At 39.5% G+C, this 19,318-nt stretch overlaps 1 protein-coding gene across 1 annotated transcript in view; it reads left to right on the top strand.

Moving 5' to 3' along the window:
- The first annotated feature begins 1,474 nt into the window (after positions 1-1,474).
- The window catches only part of elmo1 (engulfment and cell motility 1 (ced-12 homolog, C. elegans)), a 56,232-nt gene continuing 38,388 nt past the window's right edge, over positions 1,475-19,318 (top strand). The window contains exons 1-3 of the mRNA XM_010778090.1: positions 1,475-1,478; positions 11,659-11,763; positions 13,047-13,155. Coding sequence (XP_010776392.1) covers positions 11,704-11,763; positions 13,047-13,155 — 169 coding nt within the window. The 5' untranslated portion in view covers positions 1,475-1,478; positions 11,659-11,703. The remainder of the gene's footprint in view (positions 1,479-11,658; positions 11,764-13,046; positions 13,156-19,318) is intronic.

Below are 19,318 nucleotides of genomic sequence, written 5' to 3'. Positions count from 1 at the left end.
CTTATATTGTTCTGATTATGTTGCGTGCTCCATGTCTCTTGACTTCTCACTGCTTTCTGTTGTTAACCTGACTCCCACACGTTTGCTTCATAAAGAAGGCAGATATGTGTGTGGGTCAAATACTGTAGCTATTCATATCAAATGAATAACTCCGCTATGGGGGGTATATTATGTTTTACTGTAAAATAAGATGTGCCATGTTTGAAATCATTGCTCAGAAATGTCATTCTTACAGAGCTGATAATCCTGTTGACTCGGCAGGCTGAGGCTCAGTCTGGATGACTTGGTTATATCCTCTTCTTTCCTGTCGCTGTCTCATCTGCGTTGTTGATGGCAGAGATGCGAAAAGAGCCCAAGAGAACATCCAGGTCTGCATTTTTAGCACAGCTGAATTTCAATTTGTGGCACTTTCCAAAGGGTACAATTTCCAAGCTTTAACAAGGTTAACAAAACAGTTGCCATTTAGGACTTTTTCGTCTTCTTATAAGTGATTCAATGTGCTTGATCAACAAGGATATAATGGAAAAATTACTAATCTTATGTTGCTGCTATTTATTTATCTATAAGACCGCTCCAACAATAGACAGGAAGCTCCCTCTACAAAAATGTCAGTGTTCTTCTCCAGAAGAGGAGTTGATTATTAAAGATAGTGAAAATCAATACAGAAAATCTCTGTGTTTACACTGGGATGCAATACTTCTGTGAGCCAATTTTGGCGTCACCAAGTTCTCTCACACAGCTGAACTTTAAGCAAAAGGATTACTATATGATCTGCTCAGCACCAGGTACAGCAGCTAAGGGTAAATTGCATTATGTTAAAAGTTACTGACCTAGATGTGAGTCATTTTAAGAAGTGGAAAGAGAGTTGCAGAGCCTGCTGGGACTCTGAGGAGAGAAAGCACTGCTGTGGCTGCTTCAGCTGGCTGCACATACTGTAATCCTCACAGTAAAGTGGTTCTTAGAGGTTTTTAGAAGAAAGCTGAAAACTGCTAATGGCTTTGTTTTTTTTGTTTTTTCATATTTGTATTTTGTGCCTCCACTGTGATATGTCTCCTTGCTTTAATGTTGAAAAAGCTATTTATTTTTTTTCTCATACTGCCTGTGCTGCAGCAACTCTTTTCACACTTTGTCTGAAACCAGAGCCAAGTCTGCTATGATTGGTTAGCTGGCCGACTCTGTAATGATTGGTTAACCACTTTGAGATTTCCCGCCCCTTAGTCTATCATGTACAATGTGTTGGAGCGCTGATGTCTTTTTAACCAGTGGTTGAGTACAACAGTGGGCATTCATCTGTTTACCTGTTGATAATGTATTCACTACATTGCATGATATTTTGTTTATTTGCAATATTGTCTACCAGAAATGACCTTTATATTATATTTCATTTATGTTTATATTTGAACTTGCAAAAGTCTAGTTTCTCATTTTGCTCGTACTTGCTTAACTGTATTTGTATTTATACATATTTAATTAGCATTGTTGGGGAGAGGTCTAGTAACTCCTCGCCAATGACTGTTTTCTGTATTTGTTATGCATATGATAAAAAATAACTTGAATCTTCAGTGGTAAAAACTGAAATAACATCCACAATACACATATTTCAGCAGTCTTTTCTGCACAAACATTATTGTATTGTTGAGTTATATAGTTTTTCCAGTTCTTCAAATAGAATGTAAAACAACATTTTGCTGGGAAAATGATCTGCAGTTTGCGGTTACTGCCAACATTTATAACTAAGGTGCTGCATTTCAGAATGCCGTATCTGCCAATCTGACAGCACAAAATTATAAATCATGAGTCTAGGGGGAGAAAATGATAGGAGGTAATGTCTATCTGCTTTTGATACATGGTTGGCAACATTGCAGGCTGATACTGAGTGATTGACATCAGTTAACTTATTTTCAGAATGTATCACTAAGTCATATGAATCATTTTATGGACATGAAAAACATGAAAGAACATGAAAAACCGGCTCTTTTTGGTCAATCTAAGTTGAGGGTAAAAGTTTAATGTATTCCACTGAAATATGGATTTATCTGCTATCTGCACACCTGAGGGATGAAGGTGCCCCGGAGTGGAGAAGGGGTTTAATGTATCTCAGCTCCATCAGCCTCTCCATCGGAAACTGGGACTGATGACCCCTATTTATGACTCTCTGTTTATGTAGTGTGTCTATGTCTTGGGCTTTTACTGTAAACACAAAACTTTATAGTAGATTTTGACAATGATGAAATGTGACAGGTATTTTAAGACCTCCAACGTGTTTTTTTAGATCTGTGTGCATCAGAGAATAAAAAGAGCTTGAGTGAGAAGGAATGAAGCCCGGTGTGGAATAAATACATATTTCATGATGACCAAGTGCTGTGGACCAACATGAAGCAGGCTGGTAGACCTGATTGGTAATGCTAAAGTAGAATCTGAGAATCCAATTGCCAACACCTAGCAGATTTGGATTTCAGATGTATCTCTTTTGCTTTTAAAGTTTTTATACACCAGATGGGAAAACACCTGCAGTCATCCATATTTGCTACATGCACCCTAGGGAAATTGGAACGAAGATAACCTTTCCAATATCAGCTCAAAATGACAGAATTTTATTTTGTATATGATCCACAAGTTAATGTATTTTGGGGTCGGTGTAAAAGAGGACATGTTATGCTCATTTTCAGGTTCATATCTGCCTTGTGTGCCGCTACTGTGACATGTCTCCATGCTTTAATGTTCAAAAAGCTCTTTATTGTTCTCATACTGTCTGTGCTGCAGCACCTTTTTTCACCCTCTGTCTGAAACCAGAGCCCAGTCTGCTCTGATTGGTTAGCTGGCCTGCTCTGTTGTGATTGGTCGACCGCTTTGAGGTGTCCCGCCTCTTAGCCATCACATACAATGTGTTGGAGCGCTAGCCAAATAGAAGCACAATTGTTACCTACTGATGTCACTATGTTACAGAAGAAAACAAAGGAGTTCAATCGAGGCGTTTCAGGCAGTAAAGGGGAGTATGTGGGAGATAAACTCCCTCTGGAGCAAACTTTTGGGTTTTACCTTTCCAGACTACTTTCATGTACAAAAACCTAAATAACACACCACAGGAAAGGGAAAACCCTGAAAGCAAAATAGAAAGCCTCTTTAAAGGCCTCTTTTTATTAAGTCGGTCTTAAACAATATACTCACATTAAGAGCCGCAACAATAAGTCGATCTATTTAGTTTTTCATACAAAAATGGCAGACAGTGTTTCTCAGCATTCTAAAACATGGAGATTTCTCACTTTCTTTTTTTAAATTGAATGTCTTTTGGGACTGACAAAATGTGACTTTGAACTTTTAGTAACTGTGATGGACATTATTCAAACATGTTTGACATCTTATAGACCACACACTAATTGAGTAATCAAAAAAATTACCAGAAGATTATTTAAAGTCTTTCTTATTAGCAATCCTACCCACATTCAATTTTTCATGGAAAGCTGTAATGGGTTTCTGTGTAAATTCTACTTGCTCCTGCTGTATTAAGCTCCCTTTATTTGTGATTCCAAGTAAGTGATCAAGGACCAAATCCACAGTCCTATGGTGTATTAGTAATTGTCAGAAATCAAATTATTATTTTCAAACCACCTGAGGTTTTTATTTAGTTATCTATGATAATCACAGTGCTAAGTAAAAGAACAAATCCCCCAAAACATGCAGGTGTCTGTCTGTAATAAGCTTTATGCCAAAAGCTTGTAAACACCGTCTGTTCCAAGTGAATGACTCAAGGAATATTAGACACCACAGGATTACCTGTCAACCGATTAACAGACACACTGACTATTGGGATTAAAGCATTCATGTCTGTGCATGCTCATGCAGGATGCATATATTTGGCTGTATGTGTGTGTCTTTTCGTCCACCTAACAGTCTGCCAGTGGATAGCAGAGGCCTAAAAGGAATGAGAAATCATATCTGTGAAGGATGACTAGTTTGTCATGAGTAGCACCACCTGCCTCTTAAAAGCGGAGAAACATCAATAATTCAACAGGTACAATCGCTCAACGTGGATTACAAACCTGTGCCAGGCTATATCTCTGTTTTAAAACATCCTGCCTGTCTTCTACTATCATATTGAGCTTGCAATCCAAACCTGTCTCCAGTAAAACAAGGTACTTTTAGAATTTCTTGTGAATATATTTCCCCTGCATTAAAACCCTAATCACAGTTTACTGAATTTGATGGATGCTATCACCATACGTATTTCTATGTTTCTACATATATAACTACAAAATGTACATTTTCTAAAAAAAACAACAAAGAAAAGTGGTAACTGCAGATTAAAAAAATTGGTCTTGATTGTGTTGATAGTGCGCACCTACACTAGTGAGATCTGCCAACTGCTAACGTTGGCCAAACGTTGTAAAAACCTAAAGCTAATGTCCACTAACATTTGAAAAAGCCCAAGGTAATTTATATTTATAATGTATATTATTTCTAAATATACACTCCATGTCTCTTCTTGCAAAACTGAGCCAAATATCTCCTGGCTGTAGTTTATATTTAGCAAACACTTGCCGGTTAACTTAGCTTAGCTTAGCATAAAGACTGCCGGAGCAAGGGGGAAACATTAAGCTAGCGTTTTCATAGCACCGTGAGGTTGCCAGGAAAAACATCTTCTGGCTGTAGCTTTACGTTTAAGGCAACCAATCACCTCATCTTACTCTCGGCAAGAAAGTCATCAAGTCTAATTCCCAAAATGTCAAATAAATGGTCCTGAATATGTAGAGGTTTCCTTTTTCACTTTCTCATTATGTCACATTCTGGCTCTGTGACCACCTGCTTATAATACTGTTAACCCTGGAGACCTGGACTCAGTTGTGGTCTTTTTCTATTTTCAGTTATTTTCCATTTGAGTTCCTGTGTTGCCTTTGTCCCTTGCCCATCTAAACCTCCTATACTTCACACTTGTTAGTTTTTCCCTGCTCCCAAAAGTCTGCTATCTACAGTCCTTCTCTGAAACAGCCTAGTTTTCCCAGCCAATCAGATCGTTTTCTGTTCGGAGTGTTTCTGCCCTATAGCAATTCCTTGCCTTTTATCCTTTTGAATCACCTCATTCCCCTTACCTGAGCTTCTCCAACTGCACTTCAACCCCTTATCAGAAACGTTTGTATTTTAAGTCCTTCCTTTTCTGTTCAGTCTTTGTTGGACCCTTGTATTTTTTTTTATTCTTTGTTGCCTTGCTTGCACAAAACTTTAAATAAAAGTTGTTTCCTCTTAAAATTCCTGTTGCCTGCAGTCTTCTGAATTTCCGTCCACCTCCTCCACTCTTCATGCCACATAAAGTATGTGCAGTGAATTGCAGGGTTGTCAAACATTTGGTGTGATTTAAAACACTGCACTTAGCCTTCTCTTGATGGGGACACATTCTTATAAGAAAGTGCAGTCAAAGATGAAGAATCTCCTTGTCAGACTCAATCAGTGCGTTGATAATGGGTTTGAGACGAGACTTTGTTTCTGTAGAAAGGCTTTAAAATGTAATTAAATGCTACAGTATACATCAAGCACTGATTTGTACCACCGTGTTTTGAGAGGTACAATTGATGTGTCTAATGCTGCTGAACTCTCACGGCAAGTAAACAAATACATCTCTATTTAAAAAGCTGACTTTTACATACCCATAGCAACATTTGACGTCTATCACATCCTCAAAATCATGATGACTAATGCAACTTCTTACACCACAGACACTCAGATTTAGACACCTGGAGCTCATTCAGCATTCTTGCATTCCCAAGTAACTGTCAAAATTTCCTGCAAAAAAAGCTGTGAGAGAAGGCAATTATAAATTCAGTCAACCTCAGAAACGGTTGAGCCTAGAGGTTACAAAATAACACCATGATAGACAATCTACGGAGCAGGGCAATACTTCCACTCACGACGCATGACTTAAAAAAGCCTAAAAAGATACTTCTCTTGATTTGTGCTGTATTTTAATAAACCATAAACTTCAAAAGCGCATCTTGCCCGGGGCACATAGATATTGTCACACAGTATCTGTCCAACAATAATGCCTCATTTCAGCCTGGCAGCTCCACCGCCCCAAGGTTGCCTGAAGCATTTTGTCTCTCAGGCCCTTTCAGGAAACATCACACCTCACAGGTAAATATCACACTTGGTATGGATGGATAAGAAGTATTTTAATTATAGATGAACAGTGTTTGTTGCTGTTGCTGATGATATATTCTTAATCTAAAGCGGCAGAAGAGAGAAACATAGAACATATTTTTTGATCAACACCGGAAGCATCAGTTCTAAACATAAATGAAAGTAAAGGGACTGAGCAGACATGATCAATATTTAAACTGTCTTCTTTCTCTCTTTATTTATTCATTTCATCCATTTAATTGGCTTTCAGTCCCTTTGGTTCCAGTTGATGAATCCCAGCCTGTTTTTGATTCCCTCTGAAGAGCTTGTGAAGGTTTGTCAGAATTAACAACATTTTCTACCTCAAAGGAGACCAAGTTTTCCTCCAAATCTTTGAAGGTGTTTTCAAAAACATTTTGTAATTTTGTGAGCAACGGTAATAAGTTGTTGTAAGGGAAACTTCTGCAGCAATGGAGAGTCAGGACTCAGAGAGACACGAGGAGAGTTGAAGCTTTGATGTCAAACACTGGTAGTTTATTACAAGTATCGGCCGGAGAATTCATATCACAAGTCACATCAGCAAAAGGTTGTGACTGCACGGGTGGGTTGCCACATCAATTCTGCCCAGCCTCTCTCTCGATAGACCTTTTAACTAGTTTACAGAGAGTTAATCAACAGCTGGGCACACTGGAGATATCCCCAACATCTGGAGCTACTGAATCACTCTTAGGCTCTGTGACCAAGAGTTGACCGGTCATAAAACTGAGAATGAGTGCAGCAGCACATTCTTTAAAGGAGATAACGAGTCAGGGTTGGTTATAAACGTCAACAGGCGAAAAGGTTAAATATCTTAGGAGTAAAGACAGAATTAATCCCTAGCAGTTGTGCTTTCCTTTTTCAGACAACTGTTCGTGCTTAACAATTTAAACTGTGGGACAGAATTGGGAGAAGTGTGTGGAATACAATTTTGTATGTACTGTATGGGTAACTAACAATCTGTAAATTCACAGATTATAATTCCTTCTTGCCTCAAAAAATATAAGTTGTTTGTGTTGTGTCTTTTTGAAACAAATAATATTCATGAAATCTGAATTGCCTCGGTTAGTTAATGTTTTTCCCACTGACAGATACTCTCACACAGATGTCTTCCATCATCCGGCCAGCCCTCTGAAGTGCAGATGATGTGTGAATCTGGGGCATGAACTGACTGATGTTTAGTGCTGATGGGCATTGCCACTGCAACTCCACCAAACCCATGAGGGACCGGGAGAGCAGAGGGGCTACAGCTGGCCTGGATAAGATCCTCCATCAAATCTGAAAGCAACCTGGCTCCAGTGGGAGAGGGACAACAGGGGCCATGCAGGGACACTTGGAAGAGCTAATGCTGCTTTGAAATAGTCTGAAGAATGATTCAATGCACCAAATTGTATTAACTTTCACAAATTACACATTTGTCTCAGGTGGCTTTACAGTTTGTACAGCATTCAATCCTCTGTTATTGGACCCAAATTACAAAAAGGATAATGAGAACATTGAAGGAAAAGATGGATCCAAGTTTTTGTTCAAAATCTTCCAGGTGCAGCAAAAACCTTGTGGACTCTAGTAGCTCCGAATTGGGTTTTGACATAATGATGATAGATGCACTGTATGTTAATTAAAAAAATATACAATAAGAAAGTTGAAACATAATAGAGGATATTTTGAGACTACAGATAGATAAATCCCTCCTAGCAAGCAACTGAGGAATCCAAATCCAATATTTGGTCTAGAGCAAGTGGTCAGAAAGAAATATCTGGCTATTGCTTGGAGGTTTGTAGATTCATACTCAATGTGCCCAGTCCATTTGCAGAAAACTGAGCCAATCTGATACTGAGATTAACTCAACATCTGAGAACAACCGACGTGAAGCGAGGGGAGTGCAGATACATGCCAAGAATGGAAACAATCAAGCCAATGAGAGATGAGTTCACAGTGAGGTGAATCTGTCTCAGTGTATTGTACAGAACCAGTTGATGTCATAATTGTTCAGTCAATTAGAATTGTAACTGCCCTGTCATCTTCAGCATAATTACAGATGTTAAACTTAGGGTATTCTTCCTCTTCTTCCTCCACTCTTTGTACTGCCTGGTTCCTCTCTCTTAAGGCGATATGCTGGCCACAGTTTCCTCTTTTCTCTTCCTTTCAGTGTTGTCATTCCTGTCCTGTTCCTTGTTAATGTACTGTCAAAAGCCCTTGTTGTTGTCTGTCAGGACCTTCCCCTGGAGGGTAAAAGAAAAGCTCCAGAAAAACTAGTGTTTATAGGTAAACATAAGCTACTGAAATGGCAAATGTCAGTAGCATGCCATTTTTCAGCATTAACCTGCACTGATTCATGGGTCCATTTTGGGGTAGCACTAAATAATACCTAGACTATAAATCATCACCTTTTGTGTAGTATGCTAAATGAGTCGTATAGCAAACAGTTAATTTACATACAGGAGAAAAGGTGACATATCATTTTGTTCACTGTCATTTTAGCTCTGTTTTGGCCACAACAATGAGATAAAAGACAGTAACATACTCCATAAAGCTGAGATTAACTGTTAGGCAATACTAATTTGTGGGTTCATACATGGGACATCTTCCACATACAAGCAGTTATGTCATGCACTCTTAATATGCAAATGATTGATTATAGCTGCAGTGAGCTTATCTCCTTACCTGTGAAAATGACCATAAAGCTCTTACCCAAAGGAATAAATAGAAAGCCTGTGACCCTGTGTGCATTTAGGTGGTGGAAGCATGACTCCCCTGATTTATCAGTGTCATTAAGGTTGGGACATGCAGGGAAGATTTCAGGTATGAGGTATGAAACTGAGAAAGTGACTTTGCTGCACTCCTTGAGCAACGTTAGAAAATACTCTTTCATCCAGTGGAATGACTCGACCCCCTCTCTATGTCCCCAGGGAATACAAAAATAAAACACATTGCCTTTGATTGAAAATGTAGAGAACTTCAGTTGATTCAATCATATAGTAAGTCAAAATAAAGACTCTTGACAAGCTTTGCCTCCCAAGGCCATGCGAGGTCAATTGGCTTGAAAGCCTTGGCTCATAGCTATACTTGCTCAGAGACTGGACCCAAGCAGTGGAGTTTTTTACATTGAAGGTATCTTATTATGCTATTTAAATGCATATATTATGGGTCTCAGATATATAAAAATTAGGGCTGTCAAACGATTACAAATTTTAATCAGATTAATCACAGCTTAAAAATTTATTAATCATGACTAATCACCATTCGAACTATGTCCAAAATATGCCATTTCTTTATGTATATTGTTGTGGGAATGGAAAGATAAATGAAAGAAGGCGGATATATCCATTTAACATACAGTATGTATGTATGTATGTTTATTATAACATTGTTCTGTGTGTCAAAATGAAAGACAGCCCACACACCCATCAATCATCAAACCGTGGGGTCTTATTTCATTACGTGTTGATTTCTATCAACACGTAAGGTTGTATCGATGTACACTGAACAAAAATATAAACGCAACACTTTTGTTTTTGCTCCCATTTTTCATGAGATGAACTCAAAGATCTAAAACATTTTCTATATACACAAAATAACCGTTTATCTCAAATATTGTTCACAAATCTGTAAAAATCTGTGATAGTGAGCACTTCTCCTTTGCCGAGATAATCCATCCCACCTCACAGGTGTGGCATATCAAGATGCTGATTAGACAGCATGATTATTGCACAGGTGTGCCTTAGGCTGGCCACAATCAAAGGCCACTCTGAAACGTGCAGTTTTGCTTTATTGGGGGTGTCTGGGGGGGTCCGAAAACCCTATGGTTAAAGCCTAACCCTAACCCTAACATGTCACCCATTGAGCATGTTTGGGATGCTCTGGATCGGCGTATACGACAGCATGTTCCAGTTCCTGCCAATATCCAGCAACTTCGCACAGCCTCAGGGTCCGGGGGGTCCGAAACCAGTCAGTATCTTGTGTGACCACCATTTGCCTCACGCAGTGCAACACATCTCCTTCGCATAGAGTTGATCAGGTTGTTGATTGTGGCGGCCCGCCACAAATAAATCAATGTATTTGAAACACTGTATAAATATTTGTGTGTGTGTGTGTGTGTGTGTGTGTGTGTGTGTGTGTGTGTGTGTGTGTGTGTGTGTGTTGTATGCAGTGGTCTAACTATAGCATAATAACTGGAGCTAAACCCACTGCGGCTTGCTGTAAGCACAGAGCTGTTTCGGGGCTCTTCCCCTTCAAACTCCCACTGCAGTATGCTCGCTAAAGATAAGAACAATTGGAGTGCCTTGTCCCCACCCTTAAAACCCTTAGTCTGCTTTCCATGTTCGCATACACACAAACACACGGTACACACAAGCCATAAATCTCTAGATAGACTTTATCACCACTGAGATAATTAGTTTGCCTTCTAATGCTTTCAGCTTCTTTAAGGGGGGATTGTTGCACATGCTGCAATGTTTTTCCCATGTCAATATAAGGGTGTATTTTGTCCCTGGGTGTCTGTTTGTGTTTTAAGCCGATAAGTTTGCTTCCTGTCAGACAGACTTCAAACTGATGAGCCTGATCTCAGTGTCCTCCATTCCTCTTTTTCCTCTGCTTTCCTTCTTCTCTTTTGCTGTCACTTTCCTCTCCAACATCACTTTTTAAAATCATGCTTCAGAGTGATGCATGTGTATCTGTGGATTTAATCATTAGTGGACTGACTTCTCTGAAATGTCTGGGAGGAATTATCTTTGATGGACTGTGACAGCGCAGGCAGCATCTATCTGCACATCTCATTCAATATTCAAATGTGATGGGAGGTGGTAATGTAGAGGAAAGTGAGGAGTGTTATTGCAAAAGTTTTGGGTAGTTTTATTGATGTTTGGGTATAGGTTGAAGGCCAAACTTACTTGTGTGTTTACTTGATTTCTTTCTGACACAGGTTTTTATATTCATCCACTACTGTTTCTTCCTGGCAGCCATACATTTGTATACATTACACTTGATTTTTAAAATCAACCTGGAGTGACATGACATTTTCTTGTATATGTCGAATATATTCAATAAAAACAATGTATTTCCATGTAACTCAAAAATCTAATTCCCTTTTTGTCATTTGGTGCCTATAAAACATTGAACAATTATCAGTCAGTTAAAATGATTAAATTCTATAAATAGAGAAATGCCAATATCATTTCTATACTTTAGTTTTGATAACAGCTGTTTTTTAAAATGTTATCAAATAAAAAACAAATTTCAGAGGCTTTAAAAGGGCAGCCACAGCAAGGAAGGATGGATTACCTATTTAAATACAATATTATGCATTTGCACTTTAATGTCTGTCGATAAACTCAAAGGATACTTTGAATACTGCACAGTGTGTGGTTCTACTTTGTAACTCCCTGTGTCATTATGTCACTATTGCTTTGTGCTGGGAAAAATAGCTCATTCTGTGGATTATACCTAGAAGAATAAAGATTTTCTTAAAAGGATATAGTGGAAAAAGTCTCACCCTCCTTCTCCTTTGTCTCTCAGAACCATGTGAATCCAGCGGTGGATTTCACCCAGATCCCTCCAGGCATGCTGGCTCTGGATAACATGTTGTATTTTGCCAGACACCACCAGGACGCCTACATCAGGGTGAGCGTGCACTTGTGTTTGCAGATCTGTCTTATCCAGGCACACTAACACACTCTGCTCAGCGACTTATGTTGTGCTATATTTCTCACGTCACCTCGGCTGACCACTTTCTACCAAACCATCTTCCCTCCTGCTCATTCACTTGTTTGTATTTTCCGGCACGTTCCTACATTATCTATCAGCTAAAACTGCATCTCATAAAGTTGCTCAGTCCAAACGATCAGACCCCGAGCAATGACTCTGAACAGTTGTATCCCTTTTTTTTGATGATCAAAAGGATTTTATACTGGAGTCATATAATGTGTTATACCTACAGTTATTGTCTGTAAGGGAACGGCTCTCACTATTGTAGGGAACAATGGGTTTGGGTTTCCACTTGCTAATTCAGCTTAGTTTGAACCTTTTTATGGCAGATGTCCAGCACTCTATTGTAATTAAACGTACAGTATGTATGATTTTTGTGTCAACTTTACACTTCCAGCACTTTAATCCCCACACCTGCAAATCAGTGTGTGTTTGTGTGTGATTACATTGTGCGTCCTCTCATAGTCTCTGGACTTGAATGAGAGAAAAGAGATAGAAGTGCCTTAGTATTGCCGACTCAGCCCTTATCAGTAGAACAGAGGGATAAGACACAGCCTCCAATTTCCCAAATTAAACTGTCACCGGCTAAAATGATTGGGACCTTTACGGCCTCTTTTCTGAAGTGCTGCCCCCATCTCCACATAATTAAAGTGAATATTTTAGCTTTTTTTCAGATTCAACTCGTTTTTTGAATTTCAAGCACATAGTTAAAGAGGATCATATTGGGGCAAATAAGGACAAATTGTTTAAACCATAATGGAAGTGTTTATGAGAAAATGACCTTCAGTGCAACAAGCCAGCAGCTGTAAATAATTGCTCATATATTTTACATATACCGTTTCACCACAAGGCACTCTGAAGTAATTGAATGCCTTAAAGCTGCTGAGTGTAAGATTGAAACATTTCAGTTTTTTGGCAGATCTTATTTGCAATTTAAAACAGTGATTGTTGCCGATGCATGCATCTACTACTAATATCACAAATATATCATAGAGGCTTTAATTGCATTTCTTTCTGGAAGGAATAATAGGAGCTCACTCGTGCAAATCAATCAAAGCAATTTAAAATCCTAATGTTTCAGGATTTATCTTGCTGATTTTATTCAAGGGCACACACCTGTTTTTGTATCCAGATAGAAAAAGAACACGCATATCATCATATGTTTCACCATGCTTATTTAACTGACTGTGTGCGTTCAGATCGTCCTGGAGAACAGCAGCCGAGAAGACAAGCACGAGTGTCCGTTCGGCCGCAGCAGCATCGAGCTTACCAAGATGCTCTGCGAGATCCTCAAAGTGGGCGAGCTTCGTAAGTTTACAACCAGACACACACTCTTTCCACTCTCACTGTACTGTTGCTGATCCCACTCCTTCTTTACAATGAGCACACAGACATTAGAAGAAATAGTTCAGGGACTGCTTTCCCCACAGAGATGCATTTACTTACTGTATGTGCACACAAAACCTCCCTACAAACAAATACACACATTCTCTCCCTGTGAGGATGAAAGCAGCCATTATGCTCAGTAATTGTGCCACCAGGAGTTCATTATTTAGTGAAGCACCTCGCCCCCATTCAGCCCCTTTCAGCCTAATATACCGCCTTTGGGAGGCACACTGCGCAGAGAAAGAGATGCTGTGCCCAGGCCCGCTCCAAATTGATGTGCCCTTTTCATTTGTATCTACTTGTTTAAATGGCCGAGTTGGTCTCAGCTCGGCTCCAGACTGACCCCTGCTGCTCCCTGTAGGGAGGTAGACCACATTCTTAGCTCAGTTTTGAACTGAAGTGCCCTTTTCATCGGCTCATGTTCTTTTCATGGAAGATTTAGACGAGGCTGCATAGCAGGGTTCTTCCCTCTGGTTTGCAAATTGCACACGGGACATTAGTGTTTAGGCCATGAAAATTGTGTCTATTCGTATATCTGTGTCTTCAAAATTGCTCAGAGAACTGCCGTCTAAATGTTCTCCTCTGTCCTTAAGATTGCTGATAGAAGTGCCAGGACAAGTTTCAATTCAAGATAAGAATGTTCTCTAACATTTCTTAGCATATTGTCATTTTCCAGTCCCTTTAAAAAAAAAAAAAAAAAAAATGGTGCTTGTATCTTTGCCAGACTCTGCTCTAATGCAAAATCTCTCAACCTTCCACATCAAATACTGAAGCGCACAGGATTTAGATACTTTGTTAAAGGTGGGGTAGGTAAGTTTGAGAAACCGGCTCAAGATAAACTTTGTGTTATATTCCATGGAATGCTCTTAACATCCCGATAGCAATGAATATTTGAAGTGCTTTGACAAAAAATCCATGAAAAAATGTAATCTGTGGAAGCCGTAGTACTGTAAAAAGCACGACGAATCATTTTAGCCGGCCCGCCTAAAGTAACTGGATGGCCTACCTGCCTGTCAGCCTTCCATCTGTGCACAAACTTATCTCGTGCCCTCATTGGTCATGTGCGCGTTCCTGTGTGTTGGAGGAGGGGCTCTGTAAGGAAGTGGCAGATTTCTTCCGGCTGTGTATTTTCAAATTCTAGCGCACTCAAGCTGGTTTCTCCAAAATTAACTACCCCGCCTTTAAACCACAAAGATGGTGCCAACACTATTTAATAATATAAATATAGTTAGCCCACAGATGTATCGTGATCTGGGGAGACAGGTGGATCAATAAAGGGTTTTAAGTCGAGCTTGAGGGACAGGTAATGTCTCATGAGGTGCAATGTGACTCTCATACTGAGCTTTTAGTTTTTAATATTTCAATGTTTTTTTGGCTTTATTCTGTTTGTGCATCTTCTTGTATCCTTGTGATGTTTTTTTTTTCTGTACAGTGTCTCACGGCTTTATTTTTATTTAAAGTGTCTCATTAGTTTTATCCAAATGTACTCCACTGGACATGCCTTTTTGATCTTCTGTTAGCGAACCGAAATTGCTTCCCTTTACTCTCTGTTAGAAATAAAGCGTTGACCTCATTCATTTCCTAATGCAGATGAAGCAACCAGACTTGTCCTAAAATGGTACAAAAAGCATTCTCTATCTCTGAGGCTGAAAGTTGAAGGCTTATGCAATCAAACTAAATCCCTAGGATGAATGCCAGGCCCTCATCGTGAATAAGACTTTGTTTTTGAGAGCCTTTTTTGTTCAAATAAATAGAGCTGGATTTCACATAACTTATTTAAGAGATATGACCAGAATGTGCACCCGACTGCTGCAACATATTGTAATCCTTCTGGTAAAAAGTAGTAGTATTGTTATTCATATTAAAACAGGGATTTTGTTGTGTTATGTCACATGAAAAGTTCTCTGCACTATTGAATGTTGGAATTGAACCGCAGCAGTGACCTTGACTTTTAGTTCTGGGCCTTTTTATTCCCAGTGGCTGAATATTGTCCTCTTTGCTGAGGCTGTAAGTCCAGGAGATGGAAAATACCATTCATATTTATGATGTAGTATTGCTTGTGTGTATGTGTAGAATTGGGGGACAGATATGAATTGGTGCCATGAAACTACGACCTGCAGAGAATGACTTATCTGTAGGAGATACTATCTGCTGCACATACATCTGGTTTTGAACATGACAAGATTAGCATAAACACAAGTAGGTCATCTACAGGCATACAGTTGAAAATTTACATACGACAAAACAAATCCCTTTGAAGGAAATCACTGGGAACACAAAGGGAAAGACGACATTTAGAAAAATTCACATTCAACACAAACCAAATCCTAATGTTCCCATCCATCTCTGTCACAGCGTCCAGTAAATATTTGCACACACTTGCACTCACAGAGCATTATATGCATCTCGTCCTCATGGGAGGAAGCCAGTGTGTCCTAAAGCATTCATAAGCTGCACTGCGTCTTCTATTGTAGGGACTAAGTGCATTTTCACACACACCCCATTAGCCCTGTGCATATTAACATGCACTAATGAATGAATGAGGCAGGTGCTGTAAATTATTGGTGAGTGTGTGTGTGTGTGTGTGTGTGTGTGTGTGTGTGTGTGTGTGTGTGTGTGTGTGTGTGTGTGTGTGTGTGTGTGTGTGTGTGTGTGTGTGTGGGGGGGGCAGGTAGGGCATTTTCCCAGAGGAAAGCAGGGAGAGAAATGAGTCTCAGCCTCACACCGACTGTCATCGCTCGGGTTGACCTTTCAGCAGCGACAAAATGAAATACACGACACTAACGAGGATGTTGGAGGGTGTGTCGGTGTATCATTTTTATCAGTTCTGATCGTGTGGTATTTCAGAGAAAGACTAATATTAGAAACTGTGGTGAATTATTAAGTGAAGTGTAACAATTACATGTTGGTCCCCTTCCTGCTCCACATAGGAAGACAACTCTTATAGTAATGTGCTGTTGGTTCGTCCACCACCACAATTTGTACAGAGGTCCATTGTGCCTGTAACCAAATGTTTTTGGTGCTTCTTATTTCTTCTGGCACCTTCATGAAGTTGACATTTGTGTATTTTAGCTGTAGCCTGAAATAAAGCAGCCATTTATATTTATAGATGAACACAGATGTTGCACATAACATTTAAAATGGCTGAAAGTGCAACAGTGATTCAGCATGTTCCACAAAATTAAATTCTTCCATCATTTTGTTATTATTCACACCTGTGTTTTTCTACTGTGACATTTGCAAATGCCATCATCCAATCAAAGTGTCAACTTATCCGATACTTAAGATGAATAGCATACACTTGCACAACTACAACTGCTAATGTGCAAATGTTAGCATGCTAGCTGGTCGAAGCATTAGTGGCATGCTTTTGATATTCAATAGTGCAGATTATTCTGTATTTCTCCATGAAAAGTCTTAGTTTTTGTTCTAAAGATGCATTTCTTACCCATGGTGAAGAAAACAGAGCTCATTTCAGGTTTTTAAATCCCCCCTTTTCTTCTTCACATCCCTTTGTGGATAAAAGCAGAAGAAAGAGATGGGTGACTGTATTGATGTCTTAGTGGCTCATTTGCTCCGTGTCTGTGAAATGCCAGTGTGGCTCTCGCAGAGGCTAGGCACCCTCTTCTTGTTTTCTCACGGGGATGAAACTCAGAGGGATTTTGGATTTGCCGGTAGCTGTTGAAGTTGCCTTTCTTCCCTGCTTTTTCTCTTCAAGCTCTGTCTCTCATATTATTTGTCTTAATGTTCATGCTCTTTCTTCTAGGCTCCTTCTTATTTTCCTCTCTGTGGGTCTGAAGAACATCTGTCCCTCTCAGACTTGTAATCCTTCCTCTCGCTCTAAAGCTCTGGCTTTTCTATCCCAAGAAGTTGACAAGAAAAAAACCACCAATACACGAGCTAGAAGCATTTGACTTTTTATAAATAATAAAGAAGCCTCTTAAGAATCGGTCATGACGGGTGTCTCGGCGCAGACCAATGGATTATTACACCTTTCAATTTAATGCTATCCTCGTTCTCTTCTGATATTTTGACATTTTCCTCTGCGGTTGTTGTTGAAATGTGTCATTTATATTCAGATGTGGTCTAGAAAAAACGCTATACAGGAGCTTGTTTGGTTGAATCGCCTGTCAATGCTGATGAATTCTTCATAATTCACAACACCATCAAGGTGTCACTCTCGCTCACCGTCCATAAATTCATACCCTTTCAGTTTCTCTCTCTCTCACTCTGCATGTGTTGTAGCCGGGCCTCAGATCCTTCAAGATTAATTGTCCCACCATGTTTCTGCTGCAACACAGGGCTTAATGGAATCTGTGTAGGTGAGGCGCCGAGACGTGACTTTTCAGACTTTCCTTTTTTTAGCGGGCCCATAGAATATTTATGAAGTTATTTAGAAAGGGCCAGGCAGCCTGAGTAATGGCTCTGCTTGATGATTCACAGTGTGACATGTCGTTGCTGAGATGGAGAGCTGGGAGGTGAGCGTTGGCAGGGCCAGACATGGACACACACATGCTAACACATGAAGAAAAAAACATACCTGTGCATGTACACACACACACACACGCACGCACGCACGCACGCGCGCACGCGCACGCACGCAGATCTAGGCAGGCTGGTGACTAACAGTCACTTGATGTCTTCATGATTGTGTCTTCCATTATAGAGCCGTCAGCCAAGGTCAGAAGAGAGACAGACATCATGAGGAAATATGGATTGATTTTATATTTTGTGGGTGTATTTATATATTTGTCTATATTTGTACTCTTAAATCTCTATTAAGGTGCCTATCTTCTTTTGGTGTTGCATTAGAGGAAACATTAGGGTATCATCAGAATTAAGAATTAAGCATTTTGAATAAGGTGATGGAAATTGATTCGCCGTTGTCTCTTAAGCAGATGTTTTGAGTAAAGTAAAGACTCAAATTATTGCCATAAATCTTCTTAAAAGTCCCTTTAAACTCTGATTTGTGAAAAAGGATTTGAATTTCGGTGTGTCTGTTTTTCTCTCTGGCTTTTGATAATAACAAATGATACTGTACAGGTATGTTAGAGGTGATTTGCTTTACCTTTCCAAAGACCCTTCACATGTCCCATCACCTCCCAATACAAGAAGATATGCAGGTCACTATGTGCAGGAAAAACAATCCAATTATTTTGTATAAATTGAGCCCATTTTGGGTTGCTATAATCAAGAGCAGTTGTTGTCTGTTGGCACTATGTCCTGGGTGTGTGTGTGTGTACCTTGGTGGCTGGAGCATGGGTGTATACAGTATTTTTCAAACCCAGCAGGGGATTCAGATTCATCCAAACTCATTTGCTGGACAACTCCCTCTGTAATGACAATTTCTAAGTTGCCCGCTATGCTGTGATAAACACATACAAACTTATACACACACACATATCAGAGAAATGTCACAGTGTGAGATTGAAATGCTGGGATGTGTTTGGACTGGCCCACATACAGTTTTAACACACATACTCTGCCATGTACTGTCCACACTCGACGCGGTCAAAAGAAAATGTTATGTTTGGGCCTGCAGTCGGACATTGAAGAGTAAATGGCAACCAAAATGTTCACATCTCAGAATGTGTAATTATTTTTTCAAATGTTGAAATCTAAATGGGTTCAGAAATGTGAAACTATTTGTAGTTTTAAAATAGTTTGCATTACATTTCATTAGCATTTCTTTAATCAGTTCAATGATAGGGTTTCTATCTATTCTATCCAGTATACATAACATTAACTACCCGTAATTTTCTGACTATAAGGCGCACCTGAATATAAGCCGCAGCAGCTAAATTGAATGATGTGTACATATATAAGCCGCACTGGACTATAAACTGCAGGTGTTTTAATGTTTAATTACCATATGTAAGGGTTCGTGCACAGAGGGGATTGTCGGGAAAGAGATGGCTGTTTGAGGAAGCTCCCATTTATTAACATTTCAACAAACAAGTTGCATATTTGCATAACGTATTCAAGTGTTACCATTTAGTGCAATAGTAGCTACAGAAGATGTACTGTGCTGTGTAAACTGTACTGTATCACATAGCGTTTCAGACACACAAACTTTTCAACTTTC

This window comes from Notothenia coriiceps, unplaced genomic scaffold, assembly GCF_000735185.1.
Source record: "Notothenia coriiceps isolate Sejong01 unplaced genomic scaffold, NC01 NC01_scaffold00018999, whole genome shotgun sequence".
Classification (NCBI taxonomy): Eukaryota; Metazoa; Chordata; class Actinopteri; order Perciformes; family Nototheniidae; genus Notothenia; species Notothenia coriiceps.
Note: the sequence above shows the minus strand (reverse complement) of the source record. Positions and strands in the feature narration are given on the sequence as shown.